The sequence below is a fragment of the Pipra filicauda genome, unplaced genomic scaffold, assembly GCF_003945595.2.
Source record: "Pipra filicauda isolate LSUMZ 115617 unplaced genomic scaffold, ASM394559v2 scaffold208_size1342795_pilon, whole genome shotgun sequence".
Taxonomy (NCBI): domain Eukaryota; kingdom Metazoa; phylum Chordata; class Aves; order Passeriformes; family Pipridae; genus Pipra; species Pipra filicauda.
This window is the reverse complement of record NW_024104319.1, coordinates 23,348-38,859: the sequence shown is the minus strand read 5'-3', so window position 1 is coordinate 38,859 and position 15,512 is coordinate 23,348. Positions and strand designations below refer to the sequence as shown.

The window sequence follows — 15,512 nt, the reverse complement described above, 5'->3', positions numbered from 1 at the left end:
GGAGAGACTGTGAGAGCTGGGCTTATTTAGCCCAGAACAGAGAAGAGAAGACTGAGAGGGGATCTCATTAGTGCATATAAGTATCTCAAAGGCAGGTGCCAAGAGGATGGTGCCAAACTCTTTTTGGTGGTGCCCAGTGACAGGATGAGGAGCAAAGGCCATAAACTAAGCCACAAGAAGTTCCATCTCAACATGAGGAAGAACTCCTTTACACTAAGGGTGGCAGAGCACTGGAACAGGCTGCCCAGGGAAGTCATGGAGTCTCCCTCTCTGGAGACACTAAAATCCCACCTAGACACATTCTTGTATAACCTGCTGTAGGTGATGCTGCCTTGGCAGGGGCGTTGGACTGGATGATCTCCAGAGGTCCCTTCCAACCCTAATAATTCTGTGAACTTGCTTATTTTCTCACCAGCTGTAGGTATTATGATGCCAGAACCAGCTACGTTTTCCTTCCAGCTCTCCTCAAACTGTGTCAGGGACCTGTCAACAAGCAGCAAATGCACTATAGGATAGAACTGACACAAGCAAAGGCCACAAAGTTCTCTCTTTAGAGATTGAAAACAATTGCTGAGGAGCACATTTAGCTCAGGTAGCTCAGTGTGCAGCTGCAGTTGAGCTACAGGTTAAGCTCTGGGTGGTGAAAGCCCCAGGCAATAGGCCAGGAACTGCACAGGTACCAGCCAGGTGACCAGACACTGAGACACAGCAGGAGTTGAGGACCTCCAAACTTTCCCACCTTTAGACTGTGCGGGTATAAAAGCCCAAGGTTTCCCTTGTTCAGAGTCCTTCCTTCAGAGGCACCAGTTCGAGCTGTTGTTTTGTTATTTAGTTATTGCACCAAGATTAGGTTATATTAAGGATCAGGACATCTGAGACTCTGTAGGAGCAGCTAAACAAGACAACACCAGCCACCTGGATGATAGAAGAAGAAAATATTAAAGCAAAATATTGTGGTCATGAGCAAGCCAGAGCTAAGATTAGCGAGTATGTGAAAAGAATCACAAGGTCAAGCTGGAAAGCCGTTTGAAGCATGGTTGTTGTTCTCTGTGGCTGAAGGCAGCCATGGGAATGTTTGTGTGGAATGTGTGCAGATAAGTAATACCTGGCTGGCTTCATAGCTCAGACCCTTATTCTGTATATAAACGGAGTAATAAAGTTACAAGAAAGCTCTGCCTGGACAAAGTCTCCCGTGGATTCATTTGTTGAAAAGGGTGCTGAGTGAGGGACCTTCGCTGCAAGACTGCTGTGGGAAACCTGGTCTGTGTGAGTGTGGGGTGTGTAGCTGTGAAGGGGCTTTGGTCTCAGCTCAGGTGGTGCAAGTGACTGCCAGAGTGGCTGCTGGATGGTTACAGAGTTCTCCCTTGGTCAGCACACAATACACTCAAGCATGCCTGTGAAGCAAGGGCTGAGTTTTCTCATACTAACTTTTATTCCTGAGGCAGGTTTAAGCACTATTTAAAATAATTTTAGTGATGCAGCAATTTCAAGATCTGCTGACACTGCAATTCATTAATATCAAGCCTGCAGCTGCCTTAGTTAATATCAGCACTAGATTCTTTCAGTTTTGTACACCAAGAGAGTTTGCAATTCAACAGGCAACTTTGCCTATAGTGCAGACTTACACTGCATGTGATATTGCTTATAATATGCAATTCTTAAAAACTTTATTTATATTACACTTACACATATGTACTCTATTTCTCCACTATATTATTCATTCCTTGTGTTCTTGGCAACTTCTTGGAAATCAACTGACTATCAAACATAACCATTTCAGGTTAGACAGTATTTCATGCAACATTTTATTGTAAAAATATTTCAAGATGAGATTTACAGTTCAGACCTCTGAAAGTTACGCACATTCTGAATGAAGCTGTACTTTCAAGAACTGAGACAATCATATTTGGTCTAACTGCAGATTCAGAAATTCTGTTACTGGAACCATTAAGTAAAACTAACAAATGCAGCAAAAGCTGGAGTAAAGCTACTGCTTGGTACTTTTATTCATACACATGCAGAAGAGTGTAGTCAGTTTTGAAACAGCACTCCAGAGAACTAAGCCTATAGTAACCAGAAAATACTCTACACTAATGCTAGTTGAACAACTCTGCACAATAAATGTTTAATCATTTAATGGCCAGACACTTCTATGAATGATCTTTGATCTTCCAGGCCCTTCTGCTTCCCCGATGCACTGTCTTATCCATAGAGGCAGATCATTTCGCTCCTGCCTGCAGAGACTTCCTTTCATTAGCCGCCTTTTGCTTTTGCTGCATGATTTCAGAGTCTCTGTGAAGAAAAAGGGTTGGATATCAGATACTGGCTCACAGTTTTTCTAAGCAGAGTCTCCTCCAGCTTATTTTTGCCCTTTGGCAATCCCCTCTTCAAGAAGAGAAAAAGGTTAGCATAAAACTTCTCAGTTAGCCACGAGCACACTGTTTTTACTACCCCGTGTTTTTTCAGTGCATGCATTATCCAATGAAGCAGACGAGTTACTTGATTAGTAGACCTTATATAATTCTTTCAGTTATAGAAGTAAAGGACACAATGGATCAAACATCTTCAAGAAAGCATTACACAATCTTTTCCTGTTTGTACCAGGCAAAAAGCTGCTCAAAAGAAAGAAAAGCTTTATGGGACTTACAAAAAAGGGACTTACAAAAAAAAAAAACTGTTTAACAGCAGATAGAGCAAAACTTCATCCACGGTTTATGCTCCGGCACATGATTGGACCATGAATCAAAGCAAAGTACTTAAATGCTGTTTCAGCTAAGACACTGGATTATTTCTGACCCATTTCCCCCTCCTTTTCTGCCCAACCATTTCACTCAACTTTGCTAGATCTTACCTCTGTTTTCTCTGAGAAGCAGACAAGCTATCCTCTTTCCTTTTGCCTTTGTGGATCTCCTGAGTTTTCTTCAGGTTCTTTTGGCGGGCAAGTTCACGCTGGTTCCCACCTGTAAGATAATTTATAGTTAAGCAGTTACTACCACTTTGTTTTTTTCCTCACACCATTTGCCTGTGTAGAAGTCTGTTATAAAGGTGGTATGGTGTGGCACAATCTGTAGAGTTGGTATGGCTGCATCTTCCATCAGTGTGTCCCCCCAGTGCACAATAGGAGAAATTAAAGCCTGTTAGTTCTCACATGTACAATTCTAGGTCATGTCCAAGAGTTATTAATTTCAATCAATTTTAAAATTAATTTCAACATTTCTTACTGAAATAAAATGCAGTTTGCCATAAAAGACTGAAGGAAGGCCATCCCACAACAGCCTGGGCAAAATCATGTCAGTAACTCATCTAAACAAGAGTCATCATCTCAGACAAATTTCAGCATCCAATATAGCTTACAAATTAATTCTAGATGGAAAGAACAGCATTAAAATTAATTGCAAATACTACTGAAGAGGTGACCTCAAACTTGACTTTTTTATTTGAAGTCAAGTGCAGTACTTTAGCATGGCCTTAGCAACTGATTAGCATAACTTTCAACAAAAGTGAGAAAAGTAACATTATCTATCTATCATCTATCTATCTATCTATCTATCTATCTATCTATCTATCTATCATCTATCTATCTATCTATCTATCTATCTATCTATCTATCTATCTATCTATCTATCTATCTATCTATCTATCTATCTATCAAGACACAAAACCACATCACTGCCAGTACAGAGGACACCTTTTCAGGGAACAGAAAACTTACCCCAGGACTACCAATCCCATGAACTGCCAACAAGTGAGGTGTGCAATCTGTTTGATCAGACAAGGCACAACACCAAAACTCTCCATCTAAATACTCAGGGTTTTCCAGGCAATGGCCACAGCCATCACAATTGCAAACTCTTTTGCATTAGCTGGCAATCTTTTCTCAGTATTCTCTTCCTTACAGCTCTAGTCTGCTCTAACCTGCCAGAACTGGTTCACTGGCTTGCTATTTCTTCTTGTTCTTCTCCTTTTGGACTCAAAGTGTTCCAGATATGCTAGGCATAATCACTTGTGCTATTATACAATACAGATCACATTTTTCTATGCTCAAAAGTGAAAACTCCATCTACCCGTAACTTCTGTTGTGTTTCTCTGGTCTCTCTCTAGTCTTATGACTACCTATGCCATCTTTCAGTCCTGAAACCAAAAATCTCTCCAGTCTTCACGTGCCTGTAATTTCTGATATATGGAAGCAGTTTAGGACTAGGTCAATTTTAAACAGCAACCTGCTGATATGATCCACAGGTTTGTACTCACCCCATTTCTGAGCTGACAAAGGTACCTGCCATGTCAAGAAGCAGACAAGAGCAACCCTGCAGAAGCAGGGGTTTTGTGCATTCTTCACAACAGTACATGTACTGCCAGAAGTCCAAGTGAAAACAGCCTATTATGCCTGCTAATTCCTGAGGGCTGCTCCTGCCTCAGAAGATACACTTCATCTGCGACAGGACATCAAGTACTACCTTTTGAAAAAGCAAAGAGAACTTCTGCTCATCCTCCTTATTATCCTGTCCCCAAAGATCACCTAGAAGAAGGGCAGCTGTTTGTTCAGGGACTGAAGTGAAACAGCTCTCTATCTCTGGCAGCACTAGTGTTGATTAGAACTTGATGACTCATGAGCAGATGATACATTCCAAGCTATAAATGGTTCCTGGGTTTTGTGGTGCTCAGGAGGCACGAACATCATACGAACAATTCAGCAGCAACAGAAGAGCTCTTCTGTGGTCTTTAAAAAAAAAATCAAGTATCTTCCTTTATCATAAAAAAGAGAGGAAGTCAAAACACACTCCTATTGTCAGAATTCATATAGCAATTACCCTCCACACTTAACCTCAGGCACTTCCTTCCTTTACAAGTGAACACCGTGCATGGTTCCTGCAGTTATTCCATACACACAGCGAGGGTGTAAACTTAGGAACTAAACACAATGGCATCACTGAAAAGCCTGGCTGTCACTTCTGCACAGTAAAGCAGAGCAGGAAGAAAAGCTGAGCAACACAGAATGCACACAAAGCACAGAAGACCAAATAACTATCTGGAAAGAAACTTAGTTGTACCATGCCTGCTTCCAAGTCAACATTTCCAAGGACTATTTGGCCCCATTACTTCACCAGGAATCCTGAATGAGTATCCCTAGCTTCAAGGGAGCCAGTGCTGTTTTCTACATTCTGTAACATCAACCTAATTGTTCCACCAGATGACAATTAAGCTTTCTGTAATGTGAAATTCAAGCATGAACTGCCCTACAAAGGCCAGTACACCCTTCCTGCTTATACTCACGCTTAAGCATCCCCATCCCAGCCTGCCTGTGCAAGACATATGCCTTAGTTCAACCTGTCCTTGCTCTTCAAACTCCAGGGGAAAAAAATACCAAAAATAGCCCTAAACCTGCCACTTTCTCACGTTCAAAATCTGTTCTGTGCACAAACTGTTTTTGATCCAGGTCTTCAGCTGCACTTCCTGCAGCAGAGTGGCTTCAAAACTGTGTATTTTCAAGAGTGAATGTGAAAGCACAGCCTCAAAACTGTGTATTTTTAAGAGTGAGTGTTACAAGCACAACCTCAGTTAAATATAAGCGGTTTCTGTACTGCCAAGCATAATACGCAGAAGGCACAGGAGCGACTCCAGAGCGAGCATCTTGGGTTTGGTTCACAGTTCTCCGCCATTTTAGAGCGGGTCTACCAACAAGACTGCTGTTGAACGCGGTGATGATTCACCAAGTCCTGCTGCCCTTTCAACGACAGCCTTAACAACCGCAACTTAAGTAGCGTAGTATTGAGTATTCAGCACTGATATAAAAGCCCTGTATTTCCATTTCTGGGCGGCAGCCGGGTGTGAAACGGACGGTGGTTGTTTTTCCAGCCCATCACCACCTTTATTCCTCCGTCCCGCCCCGCAGCACAGCTGCGCCAGGAGGCGGGGGAGGATGTTTTCGCCTCCAGTTCTAGACGGCGGCAGGGCTGGGAAGAAGCCTCAGCCCCAGCGCCCCATACCCACGCACTCGCTACGGGCAGGACTTCGCTGCGGGGACGCCAAGCCCGCAGAGACCCAGACACGGCAGCGGCATCACAGCGCGGTGAACTGCCGGCCCCCGGCCGACCCCCGGCCGGGCTGCCCCTCGGTGTCGCGCCCAGGCCTGGAGGCGACTGGGAGAGCCCCCTTCGCTCCCCGACAGAACCATAGGGCAGCCCCACTGAACCCCATCGACACTCACGGGTCATGGCGAGACGCTCAGGCCGCGCACCACCAGCACCACCACCGACACCACCACGGCCGCGCCGGGACACGCCTCTGCTGCTACCGCCGGAAACGTCTGACGGGCCGCCTGCCGCCGCCGGCCCTTATGAAACCTCACTGGCCGCTGACGTCACGGCGGCGCGCGGGCTCGGCCCAATCAGAGGGCTGCGTGCCGTCGCCCCAGCGCCGTGAGGGCTGGAGGGCCGCGGGGCCTCTGCGGAGCGGCCGCCCGGGCCGGGGCATGGGGGGGAGATGAGGAGTGGCTCTGTTTAACGAACTGGTTATGGCGGGCGACGCGGAGGAGAGAAAGCAGTTTAGGGGTGTCTGGACTGAGGGGTGAAGCGCCTTTGGAGTGCTCGGCCGTTACAGGCGGTTTCGGTGCCGTTGTCAGTTGCCCCTCACGGGCTTTCCCCCTCCCGGCCCCTCCTGGATGCGCCCGCCGGCGCACGCCGATGACGTACAGAGGCGCGCCGCCGGGGCGGCACGCCGTGAGGCGCCGGGGCTCGCGGCACTGCCGGGCCGCCGCCGCCACGCGCCGCTGACGCCGCCGAGCGCGCGGGCGGACAGGCGCGCGCCTTTCCCGGGAGCGCCGCCATGTTCCGGCGGGCCCGACTCACGGTGCGGCCCAACGTGCGCGCCCCGGGCAGGGCCGCCGCCCCCGCCCCCGGTACCGGCGGGGCAGACGCGGAGCCCCCGGAGCCTCCGGGCTCGGGCTCCCCGGTGGCAGACAGAGCAGGGGCCGCGGCGGGAGCGTCAGAGGCACGGCGGGCCGAGAGGTGAGTCCCGCCAAGCTCGGGCCGGTGAGGCCGTGTCTGGGCCCGCGAGTCCCCGGGACCGGCCTGCGCAGGGGGAGGCGGGGGCGGCGGTGGGGGCTCTCCGTAGCGCGGGTTGTGGTGCCCTGCCCCTGCTGTGTTTGGGGGCTCGTCCCGAAGAGCTCCTGGGAGACCCCGCGGTCGGTGCCCGGTGTCAGCGCGTACGTCGGACAACGACTTCTGGGTGTTTGACGCGTTCGCAGCTTAAGCAGAACCTGAGCTGCGGTCCCGCAGCAGGTGCTTGGAATGGGCTGCCCAGGGAGGTGGTGGAGTCACCGTCCCTGGAGGGCTTCAAGGAGAGACTAGACGTGGCACTTGGCGCTGTCGTCTAGTTGGCATATTGGTGTTTAGCCATAAGTTTGATTCGATGATCTCGGAGGTCTTTTCAAACCTAATTGATCCTGTAAGATAAAACTGCGAAGCAGGGACCCAGTGTGGTCTGGCACTCGGTTTCTGGCTCTGCAGCAGCCGGGAGCCCCGGTTTGCTGTGTACAGCAAAAATTCCTTGTGCTCCGTAATCGGATGACTTTGATTCTGCATTCCTGCAGCACTTACTCCTTTGTATTCATCTCTCCGTGCATTAACAAGAGAAGACTTTCTAGTATTTTTCCTTTTCGACTGTTCAGTTTTTTAAGTGCTTTTTATTGTAGCGCAAGCATGTTGTAAAGTTGGTCGTAGGACCAGTCCTTGAGGACCTTCCTGTTGTAGTTTAACCCTGACTGGATGCTAAGCCTTTGCTTGCTTCATCACGCCCCCGCCCCCTCCCAGCCCCATGAGATGGGCAGAAAATCAAAAGGGCAAAAGTGCAAGAATCCTCCTGTCAAGATAAAGATAATGTAATATATAAAGCAAAAGATGTGCAAGTAGGCAAAGCAAGATTGGGAACTCATTTACCACTTCCCGTCATTAGGCAGGTATTTTACTGTCTCCAGGAAAGTGGGGCTCCGTAACAGTTACTTGAGAAGAAAAACGTCGTAACTCCAGATGTCCTCCTGTGTTCCTTCTTCCTCGGCTTTTACTGAGGAACATGATGCCACATGGGATATCCCTTTGGTCATCTGGAGTCAGCTGTCCCTGCTGTGTTGCCTCCCAGCTTCTTGCCCATCCCTGGTCTGCTCGGTCATGGGGCACCATGAGAGAAGACCTTGGTGCTATTTAATCATTGCTCAGCAATAGCTGGAACGTGGGCGTGCTGTCAACACTCTTGTGGTCACAAATCTGAAACAACAGATCAGCTACTGTGAAAGGGGTTAACTCTGTCCCCACCAAAAGCAGTACAGACCAGTTTTTCAAGAAATTTCCTCAGTCTGATGTTTACTTTTCACAATAACCTCCCCACTTCTTTTAAGTTCTGCATCTTTCATGAATATCTCTATTCTTTTGGTTGAAGCTTGTCCTTTATAAGAGTGAGAAGGTCTCATAGTCTTCTGTTTCTTGTGACTAGAAATTCTGATATCAGAGTAGTTGGCATGGCATGTCTTTAGGAAACCCATGCTGCCTCTTTTTCAGCTTGTGTCTTACATCTTCACTTCTTTTGCATTGTGCTTTAAGGATGTTTTTCTTTCAGGTTTTATTTATAAAATTCCTGTGTAACAAAGATTATATTACTGGATCTTTTGCAATCTGATACTTTGTTCTTAAATGAAAACATTCTTACTATTTTTTACTTTTGTGATACTGTTGCTAATTCAGGAGATTTGTTAAAGACTTTTATATTTGTAGTTTAACCAGTGCTTCAGTGGAATATAACATTAGGTTTCAAAACTAGATACCGGTGCTATTCGTAAAGGCACTCTGATCTATTCTCATGGCTTAAAAAACAGACCTTTGCCATATAACCTTATGACAAGGTAGCCCACCCACTGATAAAGGGAAGCCAGTTGATTAATCTTTTTGGATTTCAGTAAAACCTTCAATCCTGTCTCTCACAGGATCCTTCTGGCAAACTGTCCAGCCCACAGCTGGATAAACACATCATGTGGTGGGTGAGCAGTTGGCTCACGGGTCGAGCACAGAGGGTAACAGTGAATGGGGTGACATCAGACTGGTGACCTGTCACTGGTGGGGTTCCACAGGGCTCCATGTTGGGCCCTGTGCTCTTCAACATCTTCACAAATGACTTGGACACAGGACTGGAAGGGATACTGAGCACATTTGCAGATGACACAAAACTGTAAGGAGCTGTTGACACCCTCACAGGCAGGGAGGCCCTGCAGAGAGACCTCGACAAATTGAGGACTGGGCAGTCACCAACCATATGAAGTTCAATGAGGGGAAGTGCCAGACCTGCATCTGGGATGGGGCAACCTTGGATGTATGGACAGACTGGGGAGTGAGATGCTGGAAAGCAGTGCCATGGAAAGGGCCCTGGGGGTCCTGGTCGATGGCAAGTTGAATGTGAGTCAGCAGAGTCCTGGCAGCCAGGAGGGCCAACCCTGTCCTGGGAGCATCAGGCACAGCATCGCCAGCCAGTCCAGGGAGGGGATTGTCCCGCTCTGCTTTGCAGTGGGGCAGCCTCACCTTGAATATTGTGTGCAGTTTGGGGCACTGCAGTATAAGAAAGATATTAAGCCATTAGAGAGTGTCCAAAGCAGGGCAGTGAAGATGGTGAAGGGTCTTGAGGGGAAGCCGTGTGAGGAGCAGCTGAGGGCACTTGGTGTGTTCAGCTGGAGAAGAGGAGACTGAGGGGAGAGCTCATTGCAGTTACAACTTCCTTGGGAGGGCAAGAGGAGGGGCAGGCACTGATCTCTTTTTTGTGGATCAGTGACAGGACCTGAGGGGATGGCATGAAGCTGAGTCAGGTTGGATATCAGGAAAAGGTTTTTCACCCAAAGGGTGGTTCACTGGAACAGGCTCCCAAGGGAAGTGGTCACAGTGCCAAGCCTGACAGAGTTCAAGGAGCTCTCAGCCACATAATGCAATTCTTGGGGCTGCGCAGGGCCAGGAGTTGGACTTTGGTGATCCTTGTGGGTCCCTTCTACGTTAGGATATTCTGTGATTTTAAGTAACAGGCACATAAAATATTTTTCTCAATAAATATAAAAAATACCCAAGCTTACAAATCCACAAAACCATACCCTTCTGTTAAAAAAAAAATAAAAGAAGAGCAATTGTAAGAGAATTAAAACTGTTTTAAAATTGTTCGTGTTGAATGTGTTTGCCAACACTTTGGAAGGTGTGGGATGTGTTTAAGGGTGAGCTTCTTTGGAGATGTGTGTATTTGGAAAATATTCTTCTTATAAGAAGAGACCTGTGAACCACTGGAGAACTGTGGTGGGTTCCACAACTCAGCTGGACAGAGAAGGTGGTATCCAACTTGAAATACTGGGAGACTCCCAGGGGAACTTACAGTCCTGGGAGAAAGTAGAAAAGGCATGGGTAAGAGCTGCTCCCTTCCTTCCCCTTTTCGATCACCTTAAGTTCCAATAAAAAGCTGGTTCTTAAAGTTCTTGGTTGCTTTTGAAGGTGTACAGCAACCAAACAGGAGAGAGCAAATAGGGATTTTTTGCAGAGCAAACAGTGTTAGCTTTTTGGGGAGCTCTAGATATCTTTCTGGGTGATGCATTTTAGAAATTGGTTGTCTGGGTGTCTCTGTCTCTAAGGAAGAGTGGATTTGACAGAAGTCACACAGTTTGATTTCCTGGGTGAAGTATTTGATGACGCATACAGCACAATGTGTGTGTTGTGTAGTGTGCAAGAAAAGTAAAGGTAAATGTGAAAATGTCTTGCATATCTATCCTTCCAAATTACAGCATTCCTTCTCAGCTGCTCAAATCTGTGTCTGTAGCATCGGTTACTTTACCCTGTTTTGTTTTCAGGGAAGTGAAAATTTTCAAAGCATAAGATAATTCTTTTTTTGTTTCTGCTAAATTGTATTTAACTGTTCAGAAATCCAGCGTGGCACTCTGATTAAAAACTCCACAAAACACAGGTGGTACGGAGAAGGTGAAAAAGAATTACTTTCCACTGTCTCCTGCTGTACAAAGAACAGAGGGTGTTGAAAGGAATTTGCAAGGATCTCATTCAAAACACACAGGCAGGCACCGTGCAATAACCCCTCTAAACTCCTCGCCCAGCGATGTTCTGCATACTAGAAATGTTTATGAACTCACAGTGTGGGACAAACTGATTCAACCATTTAACAGAGGCTGCTAAATGCAAACCCATTATATGCAGCATTTGCCTGAATCACAGGCAATAGCTGGAGAGGATTTAGAAAAGTTTCTCTGTATGTTTATGCTTTTCTTATATTCCTTGAAAGGCATTTGCACTTGATCATTTTTGAAAATGGCTAAGTGAACTATGGGTGTGGTTGTCCTCATATACAGAAACAGGGCATAGTTCCAATGTAAAATTAAAAAAAAACCTCCTTATGACTCAGTTATAATTCTGCTGCAGTCTTACTGTGAGCAACAACCATGAAGCTGAACCCTGGAGGAGTCAGCAGATTTGGGGAGATCATAATTGTTTGCAATTTTACTTGCACTTTGAAAGTTATTTCTGTGTAAATGATGGGAAAAGTACTTATATAAGAAGGCTTTCCAGGGAAGCTAAGAGTTGTTGATGTATTAAGTGTAAGCAGCAGCCAGTTTGCCTGCTGAAGTTTTTCTGAAATTCACAGTTTACATATCATCTACTTGCAAATGTGTATGTAAGAGGAATGTTAACATTTATTGTAATAAAAATCATCAAACTGCTTGTGGCATACAGCTTTATTAAAATGTTTTTAGTATATCACCTGTGTTATGTTATATATTTACTTATATATATTTTTTTTTTATATTTTTTTATTTATGTTTTATAAAGCTTTATTGTACCGGTATTTTTAGCTGAAAGGAGAGAGCCTTCCAAAAAAACAAGTGGGGGGTGGAGACATGTTACTCTTGTGGGCTAGTTGATGAGTAATTAATATTAGAAAATAATATGCCAGCTCTTATAGCTGATTGGTTTATGAAGAAGTACCAGCTACACCTTGATTCTAGCATTGCTTTTTGCATATAACAATTTTCCTGTAGCAGGGGGTTTATACTGATTTACCCATAAACATATCTCGAAAGTAAGAGTGAAAAATCTGTCACCATAAAGTCCTTCAGAATAATCTCTTAAATTTTCCAGCGATGACAAGGCTGATGGTTCCAATGATGCTGGGGAAGCTAGTAAACCTGCAGAGATGCCTACGCAGAGAAGAAAACGGATCTCCACCATGCCAAATCTTGTCAAACCCAGAGCTGGACCTTCATCTGCTCAGCGTTCTGCACCAAGACTGCAGAGGCGAACATCACAGGCTCCCGATGGCGGTGTTTCATTTCAGAAGGATTCCCCCACACCAGAAAAGAGTAGTGCTGAGAGCTCTTTAAAGTCTCCCATGCTTCCTGAGAAGAAAACACCTGTGCCACAAGTGCCACAGTTTTCACCGCTAAAGAAATCGGTGAATAAAGAGCAAACTGTAGGTGTGGCTGCTCAGAAAAATGATGACAGTTTGCAGAAGAATGTACCCTCTCCCCTCAAGGAGAGACCAACACAGGAGAGATCAGAAACACAGGAGGAAAAGCTTCCTATGAAACCTTCTCCTGAAAAAGAAAAACGAACGTGTTCTGACCGTGAAAGGATCCTCAAAGCTCGGAAGTTAAGAGAAATGCTTAAAGAAGAGCTGAAGAAAGAGCGAATGGTAAGACCTCTGTGCTGAGCTGTGCTGGTTTGTAAAGGGCAAGGCGTGTGATTCACCTAGCATACATCATCTCTTTGCATTAGTGGTTTCTGGTGGTCATCAGCTGCTCAGTGCTAATAGTCTGTGATACCTCATAACTCCATATGGGTTTGTTCTGTTTAGAAGCAGTAGTAGAACTTTGTCCACTAATAATATGAATTTCACAAGAAATTGTGTATTGTTTCATTTGATTAGACCCTTTTTGACATTACACCTGGTATTATTTTATAGTCAGCATTCGAATTTTAAAGTTTCACAGTTGGTATTAAGTAGGGAAGTGTGCTGTAAGAAGCTTGGGATTTGGTATTTCTCATAGTGTTTCAAGTGGATCATTGTCTGAGTTCTGTAATTTTGAATAACTTTTAACTTTTATGTTTGCCAGATGGTGGATTTCTCTGAAAGGTTGTCTCTGATGCCCTCTTGACAAAGGGACACTTTTAATATAATCGTTTTTTTTTTCTTGGTGGTGGTATGTGCGTGTGAACAATAGAACTCCCTGAATGGGGTACTTTATAAGCAAACAAAAATATTAATTTGTGAAATGTAAAGTACTTCCGGGGTGAATCTGAGTGGGTTTGTTTTTATTTTTTGTATGGAAGAAGTTGAAACACAGGCCCCCAATAATCGAAGGGCGTTCTCCACCAGATCGTTCTAAGATGACCATGAGAGACCTGATATACTATCTGCCAGAAAACAATCCTATGAAGTAAGTATGACTTCTTTTTCTCTCTCCTTAAGCTAAATTATTTTTCTACCTGTTTAATACTTAAATCTGGAGTATTAGCACAGATGCAGTGTTATTGCAGTGGGAATAAAAGCTTCTATTTCAGATCTACTTACTCCTCATACAGAAATGAGAATAGTGATTAATGTACTTGTTGAAATACACAAACATGAACCTTTCCCAAGTATTAATTTATCTCTGTAGAAATACAGAATAGTCAAATTTTGTTTTTTCCCCAGTTACCTGCTGTGAGATTTTTAGTTATGGCTGCTAGGAATGTTATGATTGCCTGCCAGGTCTAATGGACTCAGGAAGCTAAGCATTTCTCCTTCCAGGTGCTGAAGTGCAAAATGCACTGCAGGACCCATGAGGTCTTTACATTCCATCTGGATGGATGTAGCTGCTGCTGTTCTGTTTACATGTTTCACCAGCAGCAAGGCTGAGTGAGCATCCCAGGGGTGCACAGACGCAGGGAACACTAATGCAGCTGGCTGCACAGACTGCCACAGACAGAGCAGGGCCTTTTTCCTGCAACTACCAAAAGCAATCATATAAATAGAAGTACGGTTATCCAAATCCTGTTCTTTCTCTTAGTAGCTGATAAGTTTTCTGGTACTGTCTGTTATCACTTGCTTGTTAATGTTTGTGTGTTTATGTGTTTTATTGATCATTTTCCTTGTTATTTTTTCTTTTACACTGAAGAGTCCTTCAGGAGGTAATGAGCAAGATACTCTTACATTTCTTGTACCTTACAATGGATTACTGCTCAAAGTATCTTTTTTTTGTGCTTGCTGACACAAGAAAGAGCAAAATTCATTAAGCATTAAGTGGTTGTTTAGTTAGACTTAAGTCTAGATGTGATAACAAAGAATGGACAAAAAAAAAGCTTTGTGGGTTTTTTGTCCATTGTCTAATAAAAGCCAGGTTTGTGGAATGAAGCAGAAATGTATCTATATAAACAATCATCTCAAGCTTTTTATGAAATTCCAGGTCTTCACTGGCAGAAGAAAAGAGAACAGAAAAAAATTCTGCGCTGAGTCATCTGAGAGGGTTAGTCTTGGTGGTGAAGTATAGTCAAAAATTTTCTGGTATTAAAAAAAACATGTTTCTGTGGTAATACAGAATAAACCTATTTTTTTAATGTTTCAATATCACAGCCCTTATTTATAAGAAATTGTAATTTGGGAATGTAGGCTGGTTAAAGAACATTTTGCTTTCAGTATTACATTTTTGCATATTTCCATTTTACAATAGAATGAAAAGCTGATTTCAGAGTTTATGTATTGACTAACTCGTTGATGTGTTGCTTTGCTGAGTGGTTCATTAAATTGGTGAATGTCTGGTATACTGAGCAGCAATTCAAAACTGTTTTTGCTTGCTGTCTTAAAAATTGTAGGCAGGAGGAGAAAAGTACTCTTGGTCATGAAGAAGAGGAGGAGGAAGAAGAAGAGAATGGGGAGGAGAGTCAGGATGGCCCACTTCTAGTTCCTCGTGTGAAAGTGGCAGAAGATGGTTCGATTATTCTGGATGAAGAAAGGTAACCAATCCTGTGCCTGTCTCATGGACAATACATACTGCATTGCAGCTTAGTTTGGGGATAGAGAACAGTATGGGGGCGAGCATGAGTATGTATTTGTGTGTTGAGAGCTGAGATGCACTTACTTAGGAAACAGTGCAAGTATGTGGCAAAGGAGCAGCAGTTCTCTGCATCTCAGTAGTGGCAGACTTTATAAGAAATGTTTTCGGAGAAGGAGATAAAGAGGAAAATGTATTTCATTACAGAGAACGAACACTGAGGATTTGTCAAACTTTCAAATGTCTTCTATTTAGCTGACTGTTTTGTTTCTTAGAGTTAACATGTATCTGCTTACTGTTACTTGGTTTTCAGTATGATTTGCTCCAGCTTTGCATTTTGCGTGTTGCTGCTTTATTCTTCTGTGAGTGTTTTCAGAAAATTTGCTTAGCATATGACTTTTAAAAAGTAGATTATTGAATTATTGAGTTCCCCAAAAGTATTACTAGCATGAGATTTAGGCCA

General features: G+C 44.4%; 2 protein-coding genes across 5 annotated transcripts in view; one reads left to right on the top strand and one right to left on the bottom strand.

Annotated features, from left to right (window-relative positions):
• Positions 1–1,774: 1,774 nt before the first annotated feature.
• On the bottom strand, positions 1,775–6,336 carry LOC113983396 (small EDRK-rich factor 1-like). Its single transcript, XM_027712457.2, has 3 exons — positions 6,209–6,336; positions 2,852–2,960; positions 1,775–2,292 (listed from the first exon to the last, which is right to left on the bottom strand). The coding sequence occupies exons 1-3, from the start codon at positions 6,213–6,215 to the stop codon at positions 2,220–2,222; spliced, it is 189 nt and encodes a 62-aa protein (XP_027568258.1). The 5' UTR covers positions 6,216–6,336; the 3' UTR covers positions 1,775–2,219.
• Positions 6,337–6,736: 400 nt separating this feature from the next.
• BDP1 (B double prime 1, subunit of RNA polymerase III transcription initiation factor IIIB) overlaps positions 6,737–15,512 on the top strand; it is a 32,096-nt gene continuing 23,320 nt past the window's right edge. For 3 of the 4 annotated variants that reach the window (XM_039380940.1, XM_039380943.1, XM_039380939.1), the window contains exons 1-5: positions 6,737–7,007; positions 12,159–12,711; positions 13,350–13,456; positions 14,465–14,524; positions 14,871–15,011. In XM_039380940.1, the coding sequence (XP_039236874.1) occupies positions 6,826–7,007; positions 12,159–12,711; positions 13,350–13,456; positions 14,465–14,524; positions 14,871–15,011 (1,043 nt within the window). In that variant the 5' untranslated portion in view covers positions 6,737–6,825. The remainder of the gene's footprint in view (positions 7,008–12,158; positions 12,712–13,349; positions 13,457–14,464; positions 14,525–14,870; positions 15,012–15,512) is intronic. The other variant, XM_039380941.1, reaches the window with a different exon arrangement.

What these genes read in the sequence shown, in the direction of transcription:
- LOC113983396 (XM_027712457.2), bottom strand. An exon ending in GCTTCTCAGAGAAAACAGAG is followed by an intron (nt 2,293 to 2,851) that starts GTAAGATCTAGC and finishes TTTTCTTCACAG; the next exon opens with AGACTCTGAAATCATGCAGC.